A 22,619-nucleotide genomic window follows, 5' to 3' on the forward strand; every position below is an offset into this window, starting at 1 on the left:
AAAAAAAAAAAAAGAAAAAGAAAAAGAAACAAAAAAACAGATTGGATCCAAATTTCTCCCCTCTGGTGGCTCCATCTGGCACCCTATGCCATACCAGCTGTGATCTTTTGATCAACCAGACATAGTGCCTGGCCCTGAGCTAGGTGCTGGGCATACAGGTTTACAGGGGCATCTCCCTGGCCCTCAGAGAAGAGGGCAGAAGAGAACTGCTCCACCTCCAGCACCGCCAACTTCACTTTCAAAGTAAAGAAACCATTTCTTGTTCGAAGGATTTTTTGTTTTCTTTTGTTTTTGTTTTGTTTTTGAGACAGAGTCTTGCTCTGTCACACAGGCTGGAGTGCATTGGTGCTATCTTGGCTCACTGCAACCTCTACCTCCCGAGTTCAAGCGATTCTCCTCCCAAGTAGCTAGGATTACAGGTGCGTGCCAGCACAACTGGCTCAGTTTGGTATTTTTAGTAGAAACGGGGTTGGACCATGTCAGCAGGCTGGTCTTGAGCTCCTGACCTCAGGTGATCTGCCCACTTCAGCCTCCCAAAGTGCTGGGATTACAGGTATGAGCCACCAAGCCCGGCCTGAAGGGTTTTTTAATACTTTGTCTAACCATACATGCTAAACAGGTAGGTCTCAGTAGCCACCATGTGTAAGATTATGGTGTGAAGCACTGAACCTGGCCCCCAACTTCTTTTCTGGTCTGTTCTGGGCATTTTTAAGTGAGCCTGAGCTGCCTGAGTCCTCAAAGACTCCTGGGACATCACTGTCACACTGGGAGGCCCTGTATTATATGATGCCTATTAGCCTCTTCTGTCTTATTACTCATGTTTCATATTATTATTATTATTATTGAGACAGGGTCTCACTCTATAGCCCAGGCTGGAGTGCAATGGCACAATCATGGCTCATTGTAGCCTCAATCTCCCAGGCTCAATTGATTCTCCCGCCTCAGCCTCCCAAGTAGTTGGGACTACATGTATGCACCATCATGCCCAGCTAATTTTTGTATTTTTTTGTAGAGATGTGGTAACGCCATATTGCCCAGGCTGCTCTTGAACTTCTGGGCTCAAGTGATCCTCCTGCCTTGGCCTCCCAAAGTGCTAGGATTACAACAGGCATGAGCCACCGCACCTGGCCTATATTATTTTTTATTGCAAGAATACAGCATTACAATGTTAGGGATTGAAGAGTTTAAAAGGCTAGCCTGGAAACCAAATGATGAATTCTAGCTTTAATTTTATAGCAGCATATTCTGGTTTTTGTTTGGTTTGGGACCACATGCTTTTGAGCTCAAACAACCTAAGGACATGTGGTACCCAACATATTTACAAGTGGCGTCTTGACACATGACATCTCCAGAATTATTCTGCATTGCTTAAAAGTTTTATCCACATTATGTATCTTATTTCCCCAGCCAGGTGGTGAGTGCCTTGAGAACAGGACCCCTATTTTTTTCTTTTTTTCCTGAGACGAAGTCTCACTCTGTCATCCAGTGGCACGATTTCAGCTCACTGCAACCTCCGCCTCCTAGGTTCAAGCAATTCTCCTGCCTCAGCCTTCTGTATAGCTGTACAGGCATGTATCACTATACCTGGCTAATTTTTTTGTATTTTTAGTAGAGACAGGGTTTCACCATGTTGGGCAGGATGGTCTCGAACTCCTGACCTCGTGATCCGCCCACCTCGGCCTCCTAAAGTGCTGGGATTACAGGTGTGAGCCACCAAGCCTGGCTGCACACAGATTCTGACACAGCAACTACTGCCTAGCTCCTTAACCTCCAAACGGCAGTCTCTGAATCTGAAAATATGGATACTAACATCTATTTACATAATATGCCTGGTGCGCAGCAGGTGCTCAAAAATGAGTGCTTCCTTTCCTCCCTTGCGGAAGCCTGGGTTACTGTCAGGCTCATTTCCCAGGCTCTCCAGGAGAGGGCAGCAGGGAGCCGTGCTGCTGGGAAGGTGTCCTGCTTGGGACAGCGGCCAGTTAGGCAGGCCTGGCTCCTACTGGGGAGTAGAGTGCAGCGGCTCTACCAGCCAGATTTCTTTGAAGGCTCTTCCCCTCTGATTTTACTGGATAAAATCTCTAGAGCTCTGCCATGGGTGGGCCCAGAACTGGGAATCTCTGGCAGACGGCCCCTGGGACAAACACCACTGGAGCATCTGGGGGCGGGGGGGCGGGGGTGCTTGAGGCTTTGTGTTTCTGGGAGATTCCAGGAAGGTTCATCACCCCAGACTAGCTCAAGTTGTCCAGTCGACATCACGCCTCAAATGTAGTTAAAACGCCTGAGTAGGCAATATCTGATTTTATTGGATAAAATCTCGTTCTCCCGTTGGACAGGAGCTCCGTAAGGACAGCGTCTTCCTCTCTGCCCTCTCTCCCCTCTGAGAATAGTACCCGTTAATCTAGTAGGTGCTCAAGAAATCGGCCGGGCGTAATGGCTCATGCCTGTAATCCCAGCACTTTGGGAAGCTGAGGCAGATGGATCACGAGGTCAGGAGATCTAGACCATCCTGGGCAGCATGGTGAAACCCCATCTCTATTAAAAATACAAAAATTAGTTGGGTTTGGTGGCGCATGCCTGTTGTCCCAGCTACTCTGGAGGCTGAGGTAGGAGAATTGCTTGAACCCAGGAGGTGGAGGCTGCAGTGAGCCAGGATCACACCATTGCACTCTAGCCTGGGCAACAGAGTGAGACTCTGTCTAAAAAAAAAAAAAAAATTAGACAGGCGTGGTGGTGGCTGTCTATAATCCCAGCTACTAGGAAGTCTGAGGCAGGAGAATTGCTTGAACCTGGGAGGCAGAGATTGCCGTAAGCTGAGATCACACCACTACATTCCAGCCTGGGCAACAGATCGAGACTCCATCTCAAAAAAAAAGAAATCATCTGTCTGTTCAGTTCCAAGTGTTCTTTTAAAAAAGAAACTAGAGCCGGGCGCGGTGGCTCACGCCTGTAATCCCAGCACTGTGGGAGGCCGAGGCGGGTGGATCACGAGGTCAAGAGATCGAGACCATCTTGGTCAATATGGTGAAACTCTGTCTCTACTAAAAATACAAAAAATTAGCTGGACATGATGGCGCGTGCCTGTAATCCCAGCTACTTAGGAGGCTGAGGCAGGAGAATTGCCTGAACCCAGGAGGCGGAGGTTGCGGTGAGTCAAGATCGCACCATTGCACTCTAGCAAGGGAAAAAAGAACGAAACTCTATCTCAAAAAAAAAAAAAAGAAAAGAAATGTTAGATAGTTAAAAATTAAAAAATAAAACAGAAATGACCTGTCCAGTGACTGAGTCCCTGAGTCTGCCCATGCCTCTCTGACGGACAGCGGCTGTGGGTCCTTGACAATAGCGGCCATGCCTTACCTGTCTTTGCATCTCTATAGCCTAACACAGAGGCTGGCACAGGGAAGCTGGGTCCTTCAGGGTCAGAGCACTCAGGACTGGGCTTAGAAGACCTGCGGTGATTTGCAGTATCCTAGGACACTCATCCATTTCAGCCGTGGCTCTCCATCATGTGTGGAGAAAGCCTCAAGCCCCTACCCTGGCATGGGAGGCCCTGTGTTATATGATGCCTGCTGGCCTCTTCTGTCTTATCACTCAGCGTCCCACCTGCTCCCAACCCCAGCTCCAGTTTGCCTCCTTCTGGCTTCTGCTCGCCTGCTCATGTGGCTCCCAGTCTCTCTACTTCCCCCTCTCCCTTCCTTTTTTTTTTCTTCTTGAGACAGAGTCTCACTCTGTCACCCAGGCTGGAGTGCAGTGGTCCAGTCTCGGCTCACTGCAACGTCTGCCTCCCAGGTTCAAGTGATTCTCCTGCCTCAGCCTCCCCAGTAACTGGGATTATAGGCGCCCACCACTGCGCCCGGCTAATTTTTGTATTTTTAGTAGAGATGGGGTTTCATCATGTTGGCCAGACTGCTTTTGAACTCCTGACCTCGTGATCCACCCGCCTCAGCCTCCCAAAGTGCTGGGATTACAGTTGTGAGCCACCGGGCCTGGCTTCCCCTCTCTCTTCTCTGGGAGGCCCTGACCGCCTGCTTTTGCCCCATCCCCTGAGCACCAAGCACTAACCCTTTGTGTCCCCATGACACCCCTATACACACCTGGGCCGAAGCACCTGCCCTACTGTGATTAGCGATCTGTCTCCCCAGTGCCCTGTGGGCTCCTTAGGACAAGGGCTGTGGGCCGTTCATACCCACCATGAGCACACAGGACCTGGCAAAGCAGAGCTGTGAATGTTGTGGAATGAATGGTGGAGGCCCGCCCGCCTGCCTCAAAAGCCCTCTGCCCTGGGATTCCCCAGGAGGAGACGGCGAATTTTTAACTAGTGGGTGGAGGGCACAGCAGGATGGCCTGAGACTCTGGTCTTTGTCACCTCTGAACAAAATGTGCTGGGATGTCTTGATCATGGCACCCCTGGCTCAGAGACCTCCCATGGCTTCTTTTGTTCTGCAGCATAAAGTCTAAGCCTAACCCTTGTAAGTTATTTACGAAGGCAGTGCCACCTCCTAGACCACCCTGAAGCCATGCATTCTCCCCACACCTGTTACTCTCTCTCTCTTTTTTTTTTTTTTTTTTGAGATGGAGTTTCGCTCTCCTTGCTCAGGCTGGAGTGCAATGGCGAGATCTTGGCTCACCACAACCTCCGCCTCCCGGGTTCAAGTGATTCTCCTGCCTCAGCCTCCCAAGTAGCTGGGATTACAGGCATGCACCACCATTTTTAGTAGACAGGGGATTTCTCCATGTTGGTCAGGCTGGTCTCGAACTCCTGACCTCAGGTGATCTGCCCGCCTCAGCCTCCCAAAGTGCGGAGATTACAGGTGTGAGCCACCTTGCCTGGCCTCCCCAAACCTGTTACTGTCATCAGCGCAGGCTCCCTTCAGCTGGGGCCAGCCTCTGATCATCTGGGACAGGACCTTTGCCCACACACTTCTTCTCCCCAGGATCCCTCCCCCTTTCCCCTGAGTATCCTCTGAAGGTGTGCAGACTTCTGAAGGCCTTCTTAATGGCTGCTTTGTAAAGATCCTGCCACTCAACATTCCATCTTCCATTGTTTTCTGTACATCAGGCTCTTCTGCTAAACCTCTTCACTCACCTGTGCCCTCCCCCAGCCCAGCAGAGGGCTCAACCTGCAGCAGGCACCTGACCTATTCTGCAGATGGCTGCCCAACGGGGAGAGGGTCGCTACCAGGTTCCCCTGACTCTGGGTCCCGAGGGTGCCTCACCTCCAGTACTCCTCACTGGGGCTGGTCCTCTGGAGGCTGTGGTTGAGAGGGTGGGAGAGGTTGCTGGGCAAGGCGGCCGGCCGGGAGCCATTGGTGAGGTTGGAGGCGTCCAGCACCCCGGCGCAGTCACGCGTGTTCCAGGGGTTATTGCAGTAGGCCCAGGGCAGCACGTGCGTCATGGACGAGAAGAAGTAGTAGAAGGCGATACAGATGACCACATTGTAGTAGATGCCGATGTAGGTGGACACCACCATCATGCCATAGCCTACACCTGCAGGAGGGGAGGGGTCGGGGAGCAGCCTCACACATCCAGCAGGAGGAAGTGAGGTTAATCATTTCTAAGGGTGCAAGGGGTAGGCTTTGATGGAGGGCCACCCAGATCAAGGTCTTGGTAGGGGTAAGTTGGGGGGGCGCAAAGGAGTTTTGTGTGTAAGTGTGGTAGGCGGGGAGGGTGGAGGCCAAGTAAACAAGGGTCCCAGCATGCATCCATGGCTTAGGCCATTGATGTGGGGCTTGGGGTCAGCATCGGGGCTCTACAGAGGTCAGCCGTGTTTGTGCGGATGGGCAAGTTGACATGGCCCTCAGAGGCCATTGTGTGTTTGTGTGTTTGAGCGAGTGGCCCTCCCAGGCCTCACCTTTGAACATGGGGCTGATCCTCCAGACCCCCAGGCACCCCTGGCTGGCAAACTGTCCGAAGGAGAGCTCCATGAAGAAGAGGGGGATCCCACAGAAGATGAGCATGATGAAGTAGGGGAACATGAAGGCGCCTGGGAGGCAGGGAGAGGTCTGGCTCAGGAGTGGGCTTGGGGGGATCTCACCCTCGGCTTCCTGCCCAGAACCCAACAGCAAAACCTTTGCGATTGGGTAGGACCCAAGGAGTGTGCCAGGCCTTGAGCAGGAGCCTGGGCTGAGGCACACCACCCACAGCCTGTCTTTGAACTTGTCAGAGGCTCCCAGGAAATCTGCTCAAAGTAGAATCCAGGCCCCAGAGCCATCATACTTGGGTGGGATTGGATGGTTGAACCAAGCGATTTCACAAACATAAGTTGCTGAGATCCACAAATATCCCTGAACCATTTAGGGGGCTGCTGAACCCCAGGGAATAGAACAGGGAGCCCTGGGGAGGTTGGGTCCTTTTCTCACCTCTCCTCACCTGAAAAGGGGCCAGCTGGCAGGTCCAGGCCCGAAAAACAGACTGCCAGGGTCTGGGGTGGCCTGCCTTAGGCAAAGCATGCCTAAGCCAGGGATAGGGGCAAAGGAGGCCAGGGCCAGAGGCCAGCCTTTATCTGGAGTGGGTCTGTGCCAGGGAGAGGGTGGCCCAGGCCCTGGTGGGTGGGCTTTACCCAAGTGGGTGGTCCCTGCCCTGTGCCCGCTGGGTACCTCCCCCGTTGCGATAGCAGAGGTATGGGAAGCGCCAGACATTGCCCAGGCCCACGGCATAGCCCACGCTCGTCAGTACAAACTCGATCTGGTTGCCCCAGTTGCCCCGTTTGAGGTTCTGGTCCCTCTTGGTGGCCTCGCTGGGCACAGCACCATTCTGTGGGGACAGGAGAGAAGCTACCATCAGCAAGGCATTTGTGCTCCGTGCCTGATCCTCTGGGCCTCCCCCAGCAGGGACACCGTGGACCCTCCAACACCCCTCCCCAGGCTTCCCCTCTGCTGGCAGGAGTCTCGGGCAGGCCTGGCAGAGGAGGGAAGCAGGGAGGAGTGGCTGCCAGAGGGCGCCAAGCAGAGCCTCCCTCATCAGCCCCACAGCACCCAGTGCCAGGTGTACCAGCCCACCTGAGGAGCTGCTGCCAGGGTCCAGGAGGTGGGACATGGGAGAGGGAGCTAGGGCCAAGAGCCCCCAAGTCCCTCCAAAACCTCCCCTCGCCCCTCTGGGTAAGGATCTGGGAGCAGCTGAGCCTCATACCAAGCAGCCAAGTCAGGCTGGGCACAAAGGGGCCTGTGTCCAGACAGCCCCCCCGACCCGTCGCCTACCACATCACCAGGCTGAGCACGCTGCCTGTGGGCAGGCAACTGCGGGGGAGGGGAGGCTAGACCCCTCCCCCTGCTGAAGGCTTCTTCCTGGGGGCACAGAGTGGGCAGGGCTGGGGAGAAATGGGAGAGCAGCTGAGCTGGACCAGACCTGGGGAAGGCATTCTGGGACTCTGGGTGGGAGGGCCTGGGGAGCCAGCTACACTACCCATGGCTGGGGAGGGGCCCTGGGGACCTGACCTGGGCCACAGCTAGGGAGTGCTGGGCCCTGAGTTAGGGAAGGAGACCAGAGTTGTAGGCCTCGTGCCAGACTCTGAGTACAGACTCTGCTAGGGAAATAGAGGGAGTGGCTCCAGAAAAGGTGGCAGGGAGAAGGATCCCTGAACAGGGAGAAGGGGGCTGAAGGTCAGGAGAGGTGGATGCAGGGATTTGCCCCAGGGAAGAATTCCGGGCCTGCACAACTGGGCTGGTGGCCTGGGCCCCCCTGAGGACAGCCCCCTGTGGGACCCCAGGCCCAAGCTGGAACTGGCTCTGCAAGTCCCTTGGTTAAGTAAGTCCCTTAATAAGTGCCACGCTCCTTCCAACTCCCTCCCACAGTGGGCAGGAAATTAACCAGAGCCCGAGGGGCCCCAAGGGTCTCACTAAGGAAACAGGGACTCACTGTCACCAACGGAAACACAGAGAGTCCCTAGTGCCAGAGACAGCCTCCCAGAGGTGAGCTATTCCCGAGAGAAACAGACAGATTCAACATCAGAAATGGAGCCCCAGAGCCTCAGAGAGAGGACAGTGACGTGACACTGAGCCTCCACTTGAAAGAGACATAGTCAAGGACAGCAGTCACCCTGGTCAATAAGCAAGACAGGCTGGTGCAGGTGAAATGCCATCAGACCCTGATGCTGATGAACACAGACGGGATGAATGGGCTCCCTGGACCCCACGTGCCTTAGATAGGACATGTGGAAATGTGGGCAAATGAGGCACCAAGGCCTGGTGGGTGGGCACCGCAGCACAGACACCTTTGTGGGGCAGCCACCCTGTGTGTTCAATCCAGCATCGACCCTGCAGAGATGTGACCCTCACACCCTCCGGAGGGCAGGGGCGCAGTGCCCAGGACCTCAGGTTTCCTTCAAGGAGCACCCAGAGCAAATCAGTGGCTGAACAAGCCTTCTTTCATTCATTAGTTGATTCATTCATGCAATGACAGATTTACTGACACCGGCTATGTGCCAGGCACTGTGCCAGGAAGTGAGACTTCAGCAGCGAGCTCCTACCATCTCAGAGCTGGGAGTCTAGCAGAGGCGCAAGCTGACAGTGAAATGAACACACCCATCATGTTTAGATGTGGCTTCAGTGCGACCAAGAGGGGCTCATCTCAAAGTCACAAGAGTATGGAAGGAGGACAAGGCAGGAAAGCAGGGCAAAGGTCAAGGAAGGCCTCCCTGATGAAGAGGCTTGAAGCCACACTTGGCGCTGGGAGAGGGTGGCCCCTGGCCTGAGCGTGCCCTCTGTGACATCCCCCTACAGAATCCTGCCTGAGCCTGTCACCACCTCCTGGGGCCTTCACTGGGGCAGGTGTAGCAAGATCACAGCATCAAGGGGCCATTTTTTGGAGGGTGTGAGGCCTGGTGGGTTAGTTTATCTGGTCGCAAACAAATACCAGCCAAATAGGGCTCCTATATGTTGGCCCTACAATACCAGTTTTATTCTGTCCCAGGGCTGTTTACTTAGGGGCACAATGCCTGATTGTGCCAGCAGCACAGTACGTAGATGGGGTCACAGAGCAGCAGTTACAGCTGTAAATGGGACAACTGATGGTCCAGGATGGCAGGGTAAGGGCAAGGCCCTTTTCAGAGACCCAGGTTCCTAAGGCTCGAAGTTCAAGGCCTGCCTCCTTTTCCAAGCAGGATGAGGGACAGATGCCCCACACCCCCTGACCAAGTGGGACCACATTTGGATCTCTAAAGTCTGTTCCTCCTCTGGCATGGGGGGGTACAGGGAGGGAGGTGATGCTCCCAGCCACGTGCCACAGACAGCCGCCTGCCTGAGCCCTCAAGAGCCAGCCACTGCTCCGTTAATGAGCCATGTGCTAACCAGCTCAGCCGTGCAGGCTGCAATCCAGGGAGGCCACAGCCCCCAGGACAGGGCCGAACTGGGGTTGGTGATGGGGCTCTGGCAGGAAGAAGCTGACAACACTAAAGGTCTGCTTTGTGCAGAGGCTCCTCGCAGAAACAGCACCCATTGCTGCTTGGGCGTGGGTCCCAGCACTGTGGCGCTTGATGACGGGAACCCGGCCCGTGCTTGGCCTGTGACTTCAACTCCAGGGCTGTCTATACTCAGGTGGCTTGGGGGAGGGCTGAGCTCTCAGTGGAGGACAGAGCAAGCCTACCTTTCTCCAAGCAAACTGGAGGAAGGACTCCCCCCCCAAAAAATCCAGGCACTTTCTGGGTCCTCTAGTTTCTTTCCTTGTGCAGCTCTCTTCTGGGGACCATCCCCCACTTCCCTCCTGAGCCGCGACATCTTTTCCAATACTGCATGGCTTTTTTTTCCTTTTCGCATAATCTTTCCTATTCTAAGCCTGTAGCTTTTCTTGATCTGCTTGGTGGACGGCTGTGTCACTGATATGAACTGCCTTTGCAGTGGTCATCAGCTGAGGGGGCCAAGGAAAAATCCCTTTGTGCTCACAATTTGACCCAGACTGGCTGCCTGTCTGCCTGAGCCAGCTCAGCCCCACAGATGGGCTCTGCTCCAGGCTTCTCCTGCCCCCCCAACACCCACCATCTGCCCCCCTCTACTCGCCCTCACTCACATCTCAGTGGGGAATTAAACCACAGTGGCATGGTTCCCTCTGGCTCGGCTCCTCCTCTGCAGGCTCCCTAGGCATCCCCTATGTGCCCTGCCACCCTTCCCAGCAGCTCTGAGAGGCCACCGCCAGGACAAAGCAGCCTCCAGTCAGCACTGCCATGGGCCCAGCAGGTGGTCTCCAGGACAGGACTACCCTGCTCTGTTCCCAAGCTCTCCCAGCCATGGAGGGAATGGAGGCTTTCCTTCCATGACAGCGTGGGGTGAGCTGGCCACCACACACAGACACATACACACACACACACACACCCCCCTCCGAAGTTCCCTTACCCTTAGAACCAGTCATTGAGACAGCAGTGTCCACCCTAGCACAAGAACTTAAGATCTTTCTTGGTTTAACAGACCCTGTCCCTGCCTCGCTGGGTGAGCCACACTGAGCAAAGTCACTTACATAAGTCCTTTACACAGCCCTCTGCCCGGCTTATTTAATATTGCTCTGGCTGAGCCTCTGGAATTAAGGCTGCTCAGCTTCGAGGGCAGAATCCAGATCTCCCACTCTGCCCAGGGCTTGGCAGAGGCGGGCCACCGGTGCAGGTGAGAGCCCTGGTGCTCCGGGACCTGCTCCTCCAGTAGCCCTGGGCAAGTCACTTCCACTCTGGGTATCAGGAGGCAGACTAGATAACCTCACTATCAGATAAGCTCCAGGGTGTTCAGGATGGTGTGGCCATAGGCTAGATAACCCCACTATCAATCCATCTGCCAGATTCCCAGGATAGACAGCCTCAGCAGCTACTCATATTCCACAGCTCTCCCTCAGCTGGAATTTTGCAATGTCTGACTTTCCACTGGTTCCCACTAGCTTTCTAGATTACTGAGAAAATATTTTGCACTTTTTTTCTGTTCATAAAAGCATGATAAGCTACCACAAAAAAAATTAGAAAATACAGAAAAAGGTAGAGAGGAAACACAGCAGCAAAGCCCACTCCTAGAGCAAATCCCGGCCAGCCTGAGGACGCACTCCCACCTTTCCCTCTTGTGTGGACGCAGGGAGCCCAGCTCTCCATCCTGGACGGTGACTCTGCTCTGGTATGAGACTCCTGCCTCCTATATCAGGGTCCAGTGGATATTTTTGTGAATTGTGAGCTTCCCCTTCCTGCTCTCAGTGGACACTGAGGAATCCTGGAGCTGCCCTGGCTGGGCGGGCCCTCTGGGACCTAGTTTAGGTCTCTCCAGCCCCAGGGTGTGCTCATGGGATGAAGTCCCATCCAAGACAAACTTTATGGAGGAGAATGGGCAAGACCTCACATCCCAGACTGACTTTGAGCCAAATCAGATCACTGACAACTTTCTCTAAGTCCCAGTGGGGAATCTAGATGGAATAGCCATTACAGTAAATTGTGGCTGCCTCAGAAGACCCCACGACCTCCTGCCAGGCACCCCTCGGTTTTTGTTCTCTCTTATCAGTCCAGGGGCCAGGTCCACAGGCAGCACCTACCCTGCAACGACAGAATCATCTGTCCTTCACCTACATAGCACTGAGTAGCGGCAGACAGACCCAGCTGCAGCGCTGATCTCTGGTGTCAGTTACCTGGATACGGGAGGGGCTGGGGCTGGGGGTGGAGGGGCAGAACATGGAAAAATCTGCCCCAGGCCCGAGTGGTCCTCAGCAGCCATTAGTGCCTCCTGCCTCCAGGAAAACCTCAGAGCCATCTCTGGGCACCTCTCAGGACTCCAGGTCCTTCAGAGTCCAGGCCTTCATCTAGCAGGTGAGAGAGGCAAGGATGTGCCTTGTGTCTATCCATTGCGGAGCCCTGATTGGCAGCAAGGGACCTGCCAATATTGTGGGCAGCAGGCAGACTGGCACCCCCAGGCATGCTGGGCTCCACTCCAGGCCTTGGGGAGAGTGATGGAGGACCCTGGGAGAGCCCTGCCCAGCCCCTCGCTTCCCACCCCAGGGAAGCCCAGCAGGAGAGACTAGAGGCCACAGTCCTGTCCTGTGCTGCATCGGCTGAGGGCGGCTTCTATCCTCACCAGCTGGCAGTGGGCAGCTCTGGGAAGTGGCCTTGGTTCTTGACCCCAGCAGTCCTGAGGTTTGAGGGCAGCCCCACGTTCCGCTCCTCCCAGACCCATCCCACATCGCCTCAGAGGGCATTCCCTCTCTTGCCTTCTGAAGGTCAAGTCGGGATGTCCTACAGGGGAGAAGGGTAGCTTTCGAGTCTCCCTCGCCGACATCCACTGCATGTGTCTGACATCTCCGCCAGTCCCCAGCGTCCAGGGATGAGGACACACCAGCTCCCAGCCCATGTGGGCACTTGCCCTGGACCCTGGAAAATGCTCCATGGGGTCTCTCTCTTCCCAGCTGAGACTCTTGCCCCCTCCCCTCCCCCACCCAGCACCACTGAGCCCATGTGCCACGTTCCCCTGCCTGCTCACCCACTCTCCCCATAGGAGTAACTGCCGTTGCACAGACAATGAGGCTGTATTGATTAGTACAATTCCTGGGCACCTCCGGCCCGTCTCCCCGGGAGCTAGGACAATGCAGCTTTGATACACAGAGCAGATTCTCAGCAGGTCCTTGGGCTGGGGGAGCCCTCACACCCCCACTCTCCTCCCCCTTGCCCCCACCACACAGCTAACTCTTCCTGCACTCCTTTGCACAGTTGCGACTTTCTGGGTCACTTTGGCTGGTGTCTGTCTCACTTGCTGGCTGTGCCTGCCCCTCCCTGGCACAGACCATTCAGCCCCTTTCCCTATCCCCAGCCCAGCCTCTCGGCCTGCCTGGCACCAAGGAGGAGGCTCGACCTCCTGGAAGGTGACTGACCTGTTCTGGGGAAGAGGGGGCCACAGGTCCATGAGCTGCGGCCATCCCCAGTGAGCACTCGCAGCCAGCGTGTCTCCGCAGCTCATTCACACCTCTGCGGGCTCCAGCGAGACACTGACGCTTCCCCTGCCTCTCCCACTGCCGGGCTGGGCAGCCTCAATTACTTTCACCTCATCTCCTCCCGAAGCTCTGCCTACCCCCTCCCCTGGCCCTGCCCCTCCAGCCAGTCCCCATGCAGCCCAGCACGGGTGCTCCGGAGCTGGAGAGTGGGGCGTGTGGGGTTTGTTGTGTTTTTCCCTTGTTCCCAGCAAGTAACTGGAACAAAACACACACACACACACACACACACACACACACACACACACACACACAAACGAATAGGGCAGAGCGAGCGAGAGGGTGGCTCACTCCCCCTACAGAGCTGGCCAGATGCTGTCTGAGCCCACAGGCCTGGCACTGGGTGGGCTCCTGGTAGGGTAGTTGAGTGTCTGATGAGTGATGAGGTCTGCCCCATTGGGCCCTGGATGGTGACTGGCAGGAATATGGAAGGTACAGTCCACAGGGCACAGCTCAGGCTCCTCTGAGAGGTACAAGCCAGGAGAAACCAAGCCCTGGGGCTGTACCTGCTCCCCTCCGGAGATGGGGACTCCCAGCCCGCCAGGATGATGGGGCATCTTCCTAGGAGAATGTGACTGACCATGCCAGAAAGCCCTGGCCTAGTGAGCCATGCTGTCACCTGTCTGAACAAAGATGGCATTAGCCAAGGGGGCAGTCACCTCAGAGTCCAGACAAAGTGGGGCTGTGGAATAAGAACCCATGAGGATTTGCACCATGATGCCCAGAAGGTGAGGCACTAGTCTGGGAGTGTGTGCGGCGTGGGCTGGTAGGTTCAGTGGTGTCATCACCACGACTGTAGCCACCATCACTGTAGTCACCACGACTGTGGTGGGATGCCACTCAGACCCATCCAGTCCCTTTCTGTGAGGCCATACACACTGGTCAGTCTCCTGCTGACCCCAAGATACCGCACACCAGTGGGTAGGAAGGTGGACATAAGAGTTCCAGTGCCGGGAAGGTGCCCTTTGGAAACTGGGCAGTCAGCAGAAGGCCTGGCCTATCGTAGGACCTCAGGAAATATGAGTCCGATGGACGCGTGCATGAATTCTGGCATAAGGACGGCTTTCCTGTGAATTTGGTGAGTGTGGCAACCCCATAGGGAACATAGGGAGTTTTGCTGAGCACAGGATGACATTAAAAATAAAAAGACAGGCCAGGCTTGGTGGCTCACGCCTGTAATCCCAACACTTTGGGAGGCCGAGGCAGGTGGATCACCTGAGGTCAGGAGTTCAAGACCAGCCTGGACAACATGGTGAAACCCGGTATCTACTAAAAATGCAAAAAATTAGCCGGGCGTGGTGGCGGGTGCCTGTAAACCCAGCTACTTGGGAGGCTGAGGCAGGAGAATCACCTGAACCTGGGAGGCAGAGGTTGCAGTGAGCTGCGATCGTGCCATTGTACTCCAGCCTGGGCAACAGAGTGAGATCCCATCTCAAAAAATTAAATAAATAAAAATAAAAAGACAGGTGGGGCACAGTGGCTTAGGCCTGCTATCCCAGTGCTTCAGGAAGCCAAGGCCGGAGGGTCTCTTGAGGTCAGGAGTTCAAGACTATTATGAGCAACACAGTGAGATCCTGTCCCTACAAAAAACTGGCCAGGTTTGGTGGTATGTACCTATAGTCCCAGCTACTCAGGAGACTGAAAGAGGATGATTGCTTGAGCCTAGGAGTTGGAAGTTGTAGTGAGCTATGATCACACCATGGCACTCCAGACTGGATGACAAAGTGAGACCTTGTTTCAAAAAATTGATAAAAAAATAAATTTGCCAGGGGTGATGGCTCATGCCTGTAATCCCAGCACTTTGGGAGGCCAAGACAGGCGGATCACAAGTTTGAGACCGAGACCATGACCATGGTCAGGAGTTTGAGACCAGCCTGACCAACATGGTGAAACCCCATCTCTACTAAAAATATAAAAATTAGCTGGGTGTGATGATGTGTGCCTGTAATCCCAGCTACTCGGGAGGCTGAGGCAGAAGAATGGCCTGAACCCCGGGAGGCAGAGGTTGCGGTGAGCCAAGATCGCACCATTGCACTCCAGCCTGGGCAACAAGAGTGAAATGCCGTATAAAAATAAATAAATAATAAAAATAAAAAATAAATTTAAAAATAAGATAAAATAAAAACTCACAAGCTAGCCGGGCACAGTGGCTCACGGCAATTATACCAGCACTTTGGGAGGCTGAGGAGGGCAGATCATCTGAGGTCAAGAGTTTGAGACCAGCCTGAACCAACATGGAGAAACCCCATCGCTACTAAAAATACAACATTAGCCGGGCATCGTGGTGTATTCCTGTAATTCCAGCTACTCGGGAGGCTGAGGCAGAAGAATCACTTGAACCTGGGAGGCGGAGGTTGCAGTGAGCTGAGATCATGCCATTGCACTCCAGCCTGCGCAACAAGAGTGAAACTCGGTCTCAAAAAAAAAAAAAGTCACAAGCTTTAGAATTTGACAGGCCTGGGTTCAAACCCTAGCTCTGTCAATTTCTCACCATACATAACCTTAGGCAAGTCCCTTAATCTGTTTGATCTCAGTTTCTTCATGACTAAAATGAGGATACCATCTGCCAATCATTGAATCTAGTGAGCATCGGTAATAATGGCAATAGAAAACACATAGTAAGTGCTTGCTGTGGGCCAGGTACTGTCCTGGCTTGACACACATGGGACGCATGCTTCATAGACAGCCCATCACCCTGTGGGCACTCACGTAGCATGGTACAAGTTAATTTCCCATATGCTAACTCATTGGGTCTTCCCAGCCGTCCCATGAGGTAGGTCCACTGTTATCTCCGTTTTGGTCTGGGGAAGATGGGGCAGGTGTTGGCTCAAGCAAGTGTCCTAAGGATGGCCCCAGATCCTACTGACTCAGCTGCTCACTGAGCCAGCCTTATGCGCCTGGTCCCCAGACACACTCCCCTGACTTCCTGAGGGAGCAGACTGAGGGCCAAGGTGCTGGCTGGGCCACTTGCTCCAGGAAGGTCCAGTCACCCATGATGCCCAAATGCTCACTTCCACCCAGGGTGGGCTCTGGGCTCTGGCTGCCCTGGCCTGGGCCGGGTGCCCAGAACAGGCAGCCCCGGCTGGATGGCTTTCCCTGGCTCTGGCCATGGGGACAAGAGGCGGCAGCAGCCCAGCTGGGCCCTGGCCGTAATGAGGCCTCATTAGCGAGATCCAGCTGCTCTAGCCCCACTTAGGGAGGCCGACTCCCCCAGCTCCCGCCTCTGACTTCTCCTAATAAGAGTGGGCATGCTTCCAGAGGGGCAAGGAGTCTAGGGGCTTTGTTGTCCCCTGTGACTCTGGAGGGAAGGTCCTGCTGAGCTGGGACTGAGAAGCGCCAGGGATGGCGGAGGGCCGCAGGAAGGCTGTGTGGGAGGCCAGGCGACAGGGTGGAGTAGGTGGGCTAATGAGGAGGTGGGGAGGGAGAGAGAGGGCAGGGCCCCCAACAGAGAGGAGGCTGAGGAAGGCTGGGCCTTTTCCTCTGGATCTAGGTATTGTCCATTTCACTGGGGAGCGGGTAGCTGCTAATCTAGGATCAGCAGAAGGTCACACTGCTTAGGCTGTCCTGGCTAGAAGAGCACCTCCGCTGTGCTAGGCCTTATCTAACGAGAATGCCCACTGTGTGCCACTCCCTGAGCTGGGACAGCACTCACTAGATGTCAAATCTTGTACTGGAAGCACCTGCTGTGTGCAAGAACCTGGATCCACAGAGTGCCCACTGCGTGCTGAGTCACATGCCGAGACAGCACCCAATGTGTGTCAGTCCCAGCCTGGGAGCCCCTGTGGTGTGCTAGGTCCTGCACCAGGGGAGTACCCCAGGTATGCTTGATACTGCGCCAGGTAAGGATCCATGTATGTCCAGCTCTGACCTGAGTGAGCACCCACTGTGTGCCTAGCAGTGTGCTAAATGAGTGCCTACAGGGTGACAGGCTCTCCACTGAGGGAGTGTCTAATGTGTGCCAAGTCTGCACTAGCTAAGCATTTACCACATGCTAAGACTTGGGTTAGGTGAGTGCCCAGGCAGGGACAGGCCCTCTACCAAGGGAGTGCCCAAGGTTTGCCAAGCCCTGTGCTTGGTGACCTCCCAATAATGTGCCAAGCCTGTACTAGTTGAGCACTTGCTACATGCCAACACTTGGGATGGGTAAGTACCCACTATGTGCCAGGTGACAGATGCTACAGACAGGAGGTGTCCACATCCTTGGGGCAAAACATATGCGAACAGGTCAGGGCAGAGCAGCCCCTGGCAGCCTGCAGTGCTTGCAAGGCCTTCTTGGATTTGGATGCCCTGGCACCCAGAGCCCTAGCCCAAATGAGTCTGTTCCTGTTCCTTGTGAGGCCTTCTTGTGGCAGAAACAATCAGTGTGCCCAGACATGGGAAGGGGTCAAAGAAGCTCACCAAGGCCTGGACCGCCCAAGACTCTGCAGGAGTGCGTAGTAGTGCTACGGAGGGACTGAGGTGGCCAGCCTGGGAAACGGTGTGACATTGGTGGGGGAGGACTAAAACTGAGCCAGTGGGGGCTCTCTTGCCTCCTGTCCTGGGTCCCTCTCCGCCAGCCCCTTATCCTTTGAGACCTAGGTGGCCCTGCCTTGCACGTGTACGAGGCCCTAGGTCTCCATGGAAGGACCACCCTACGCACCCCCTAGTGCCCCCAGGCATCCCAGCTGCTCCCAGGCTTGGAGGCACCCTGGCCAGCTGGGTTCTTGCACAGCCCTGTCCTAGGAGCTGCTGAGGCGTGAGGGAGGCAGCTGAGCTGGCCTGGCAGAGACCATCTGGGCTGGGAGTGGGGGAGGGACACGTGCAGTGGGCATGTGGGCCTGGGCACGTGCTGGGAAGCTGCTTGCTACCCCTGGGGCACTGGCTGTGGCACCCAGCAGAAGCTCCAAGGGTAACACAGAGTGCCTGCCGACACTGAAGAGACTTGGAGGGCCAGTGTCCTCGCACCCAAACCTGGGTAAAGGGGGAGAGAAGTGAGGATCTCATGGTAGGGACCAGTGCCCGCTCCATGCATGCAAGGGCACAAACAGCAGCAGAAAGAAGCCACAGAGAACTGGGAGGGTCCAAGTGCCTGGCTTACATGCACACCCCTCAGCATCCTCTCTTTTGATCTACCAGGGCATCCAAAGAAGAACCCTATCAGAATGAAGCTTCCTTAGCCACTGGCCGTAGGAAGACACAGAAGACACAAACATGCAGACTGAGCTGCCTGTGTTAGCAGAGATGGTGCTTGGCCAGGACCAGCTGCCCCATGCACCTCAGAGGCTGTGTCTAGAGACAAGCACTGAACGGAGGTGGCTTCAGTCCCAAACTGGGACCCAAGAATAGAGTGGAGTAGTCCAAGGTCACCAGCAGAACTGAAAAGGAGGCAAGAATAGAATCTCCAAGCAACCACTGGGGGTGCCCATGGGACAGATGCTATGAGCCTCAAACGCAGCAACAGTGGGCAAAAGCCAAAGGGCAGAGAGCGGGGAAGAGAGTGAGCCCCAGCTATCTTTAGGCACATCCTGGTGCTGGGAACGGGAGTCCCAAGGCAGCATTCCCATCTGCAGGCAGGCTGACCAGGCCAGCCGGCAGAGCATAGTCGGGGAAACTCAGCTCAGGCAGGGACTCTGGGACACTGGGATTCAGGCCCTCTGTCTGCTCACATCTCCCCTGCCTGCCCTCCCAGTCCTTCCAGGTCACTCCAGAGAAGGAAGAGCAAGAGTACTCAGAGGTTTCATGGGGCTCAGAATCTCCATGGTAGGAAGGGGCAGAGCCACATCCCACTTCCTAGCACAAGCCCACGGCAATTCCAAGACTTCTCCAGGAAAGGTGGGGCCGTGTTTGGGTTCTAAGATGGGATTCACCCCTAGCAAGTGTTCAGGTCATCAGACCTCCATCTGGGCCCGTCTCTGCGCACCCAGATTTCAGGAATCTCAGGAATACTTTCAGGAGCTTGGCTCATTCAGATTTGCTCCAATCAGTAGGGGGCTAGGCCAGAGCTGGCCTGAGGAATGGGGCCAGGGGTTGGATGCTGGAGGTTCAGAATAGGGCCAGATAGAAGATCCTAAGCCTGGAGCAGAATGGCCAGTTCTGCTCAAAACACAAGCTGTTTTTTTTGTTTGAGACGGAGTTTCGCTCACTGCACAGACTGGAGTGCAATGGCGCGATCTCGGCTCACTGCAACGTCCACCTCCCAGGTTCAAGCGATTTTCCTGCTTCAACCTCCTGAGTAGCTGGGACTACAGGTAGGCACTACCACGCCCAGCTAATTTTTGTGTTTTTGGTAGAGACGGGATTTCACCATGTTGATCAGGATGGTCTCAATCTCTTGACCTCGTGATCCGCCTGCCTCAGCCTCCCAAAGTCCTGGGATTACAGGCGTAAGCCACCGTACCCAGCCTTTTCTTTTTTTTGAGACAGAGTCCTGCTCTGTCGCCCAGGCTAGAGTGCAGTGGTGCGATCTCAGCTCACTGCAACCTCTGCCTCCCTGTTCAAGTGATTTTTGTGCCACAGCCTCCCAAGTATCTGGGATTACACGTACACACCCACCACGTCCAGCCAATTTTTGTATTTTTAGTAGAGATGGGATTTCACCATGTTTTGTCAGGCTGGTCTCAAACTCCTAATCTCAGGTGATCCGCCAGCCTCAGCCTCCCAAAGTGCTGGGATTACAGGTGTCAGCCGTCGCACCCAGCCCAAGCTGTTCTTTTGAACCAGGTACTTTGAGTCCCAGAAATCTTTGGTGAGAGACAGGGCTTGTCTGGGAGGGCTCAGGCCAATCAATCTTTCACTAACTAAGAAAAGCAACACAGGGAATTGATAGGATCAGAGCTGCTGAGGGAAGGACTGTTCATGCTCAGTCCCTGGTCCCGGTTCCCGAAAGCCGTCAGTCTAGCCTGTCCCTGAGGCAAGATCTCAAGAGAAGGAAGACAACCATTGCCTCAGGAACAGGATCTGGAATCTTTTCCTGCTTCCTGCTTCTGGTGCTGACCTGCCCCATCCATCGGTGAGTGTTGCTCCTTCAAAAACCTCACCCAAGCCAGGGGAAGTGGCTCAGGCCTGTAATCCCAGCACTTTGGAAGGCCGCCAGATCACCTGAGGTCAGGAGTTTGAGACCAGCCTGGCCAACATGTGAAACCTGGTCTCCACTAAAAATACAAAATTAGCCAGGCATGGTGGCTCATGCCTGTAATCCCAGCTACTCAGGAGGCTGAGGCATGAGAATCGCTTGAACCCGGGAGGCAGAGGTTGCAGTGAGCTGAGAACACGCCACTGGACTCCGGCCTGGGCAACAGAGGTGAGACTTGGTCTCAAAAAAATAAAAATAAATAAAAAGAACCTCACCCAGCCCCTGTGTCGCATGGCCTCACCTCTCCTGTGCTCTAAGGCTGAAGGCAAAGAAGAGCCAAGACTTGGGGAAAGGGTGGAGGGAGATTTTCTGAGAGGCCTCGGGAGAGGATTCAAAACAAAATGTTCTTTGTTACTTTTCAGAATGAGAAGGACCCAGAAAAGTGGAGAAAAACCAGGCAGGGTCTGAAGACCCTTGATCAGCACAGACTGAAGACACCCACAAGCCCCACGTTCCACTGTCCTCTCGGCAGATGGGCTGCACCCTTCTCTCAGGAGCACCTCTGTGACAAGGATGTGACAAGGCGGAGCCCGACGCCTGCTGTCTGGCAGGCCTTCACAGGCTCTGTGGGCTCGGAGCCTGATGCCCTCTGACCTACTGGATGAGGGGCTACCTGCCCAGGCCTGGGTCAGCTGTGTACTCAGGAGCCCTGGCAGTGCTGGTCTTCCTAAGCCTTCCCATCATGGCGAGAAGCTGGCAGGAGGTCCCGGGGGCAGTGCTTGGGATCCCCCTTCCTCCCCGCAGTCTGGCCCCTGTACTCACCAGCATCCCTTTGGCACCTTTTCCTACCATGGCGGCGGTGGGTTGTGGCTCTGGAGATGGGGACCACACTCACAGGCTCTGCTTCCAGTGCCTTTCAGACCACAGAACTCAAGAGCTGTGGAGACAACAGAGGGTGAGGTGAGGACCTGTCTGTGTGGCCCACAGGGCTCTCCAAACAGGTGGTGCAGAGCCACCCACCACCAGTTGGCCCAGGCCCTCTGGCAGGCCATGTCTGCATCCTGCTCCTTCCTGGAAGACCCTTAGATCCAGCCCCTTCCCAGTTCCCCCAACCCTTCCCCTGGATCTCTTGATCTCCAGGCTTCCTGCCTGTCCCAACGGGCAAAGGTCTATTTTTGACTCTCCAGATGCCCAATCCTATAATAGATAAAAAATGAAAACCGAACTGGGATGGAGTCCAATTCCTTCATGGTCTGTGTGAATGGCTTCAGCCTTTCCCCAGGGGGGGAATCAGCTCAAATCAGCACACTCTCCCCATCCTCACCCCAGCCAGGCGGCCAGGACGGTCCTTCCCCATCTGGGTGCCACTCAATGTGGGCTCCAGGGCAGCTGGGCTCGCTGTCATGTCATTCACTTGGACTGAGCTCTGGGCCTGCCACACACCCCTGTGTAGCCACGCCTCCTTGCACTCCCAGCTGTCCCCTCCACAGGAGTTCACCAGGTGAAATTCTATACATCCTCAGCAGCACACTGGGCTAAATGCCGTCTCTTCTCTGCAGCCTTTTCTGACCCTCTCTCTCAAAATAATGAAAAAGATACTTCCTCCTTTCTGTTTTGTGCAAATTTCTACCAGCATTCTTATTTCATATGACAATTATTTGCTTATGAGTTTGTCAACCATGAGTCAGTGAGTTCCCCGAGGGCTTGGGACTGTGTTTCTTTTACCTGCTGTGCCCAGCATGGAGCACAGCACTGGGCTTGCAAGAAGTGTTAGTTGAGTTGAAATGGAGGGAAATAGCGAAGGCGGGGCCTCTGGAATGAGGGGTCCAGGCCAGCCCAGGATCTCATAGGAAGCATCTGAGGGGCAAAGTGGGGCTGGAGAGCTGGGATACAACAGCCATGTGGAAGGAGCAGCCCATGGCGACGCTGGTGTGCACTGCTTAATGTCAGATGGGATGGAAGAAAGGTTAAGAGTCTTCCTCTGTCGCCCAGGCTGGAGTGCAATGGTGGGATCTCGGCTCACTGCAACCTCTGCTTCCCAGGTTCAAATGATTCTCCTGCCTCGGCCTCCCAAGTAGCTGAGACTACAGGCACCTGCCACCACACCCAGCTAATTTTTATATTTTTAGTAGAGACAGGGTTTCACCATATTGGCCAGGCTGGCCTCGAACCCTTGATCTTGTGACCCGCCCACCTCGGCCTCCCAAAGTGCTGGGATTACAGGTGTGACCACAGCGCCCGGCCTAAAGGTTCGTTTTTGACAGGCCTCAGGAGGAATCCATCTTCAGAGAGCCTTAAAGAGCTGTCTCATCCGAGGAAACCACTCCCCAGGGCCTGGACCCAGGAAGGATTCAGCTCAGCCTCTCTGGAGCCTTTCCTGCCTTCCCAGGAAGCCGACTCTGCTCCCAAGGCTACTCTGGGCAACTCTGCTCCACCCACAGCCACCTGTTAAAAGCCACCTCTCACCTACTCGCCCAGGAAGTCTCTGGAAGGCTGGAGGAGAGATGAGGAGGACGCTCTTTGCCTATGCAAATCAGCCCTTGGCTTTTTTAGGCCCTTGCCCTGGCTGCCTGGTTTCCTGCAAAGCTTCTCTTCAGGGTAGAGTGGGTACAAGATGTGACCCAGGCTGGCCTATGGCTCA

General features: G+C 54.9%; 1 protein-coding gene across 9 annotated transcripts in view; it reads right to left on the minus strand.

The window, feature by feature from the left end:
• SLC6A9 (solute carrier family 6 member 9) overlaps positions 1–22,619 on the minus strand; it is a 35,904-nt gene that overhangs the window by 7,563 nt on the left and 5,722 nt on the right. For 2 of the 9 annotated variants that reach the window (XM_037742837.1, XM_037742836.1), the window contains exons 1-4: positions 12,154–12,313; positions 6,594–6,750; positions 5,849–5,980; positions 5,214–5,484 (exon numbers count right to left, since the gene is read on the minus strand). In XM_037742837.1, the coding sequence (XP_037598765.1) occupies positions 5,214–5,484; positions 5,849–5,972 (395 nt within the window). In that variant the 5' untranslated portion in view covers positions 5,973–5,980; positions 6,594–6,750; positions 12,154–12,313. Of the gene's footprint in view, positions 1–5,213; positions 5,485–5,848; positions 5,981–6,593; positions 6,751–10,319; positions 10,431–12,153; positions 12,314–12,810; positions 13,106–20,800; positions 20,916–20,998; positions 21,019–22,619 lie in introns of those variants that run through there. The other 7 variants (XM_017540719.2, XM_037742839.1, XM_037742840.1 and 4 more) reach the window with 6 other exon arrangements.

The sequence above is a fragment of the Cebus imitator genome, unplaced genomic scaffold, assembly GCF_001604975.1.
Source record: "Cebus imitator isolate Cc_AM_T3 unplaced genomic scaffold, Cebus_imitator-1.0 Scaffold129, whole genome shotgun sequence".
NCBI lineage: Eukaryota > Metazoa > Chordata > Mammalia > Primates > Cebidae > Cebus > Cebus imitator.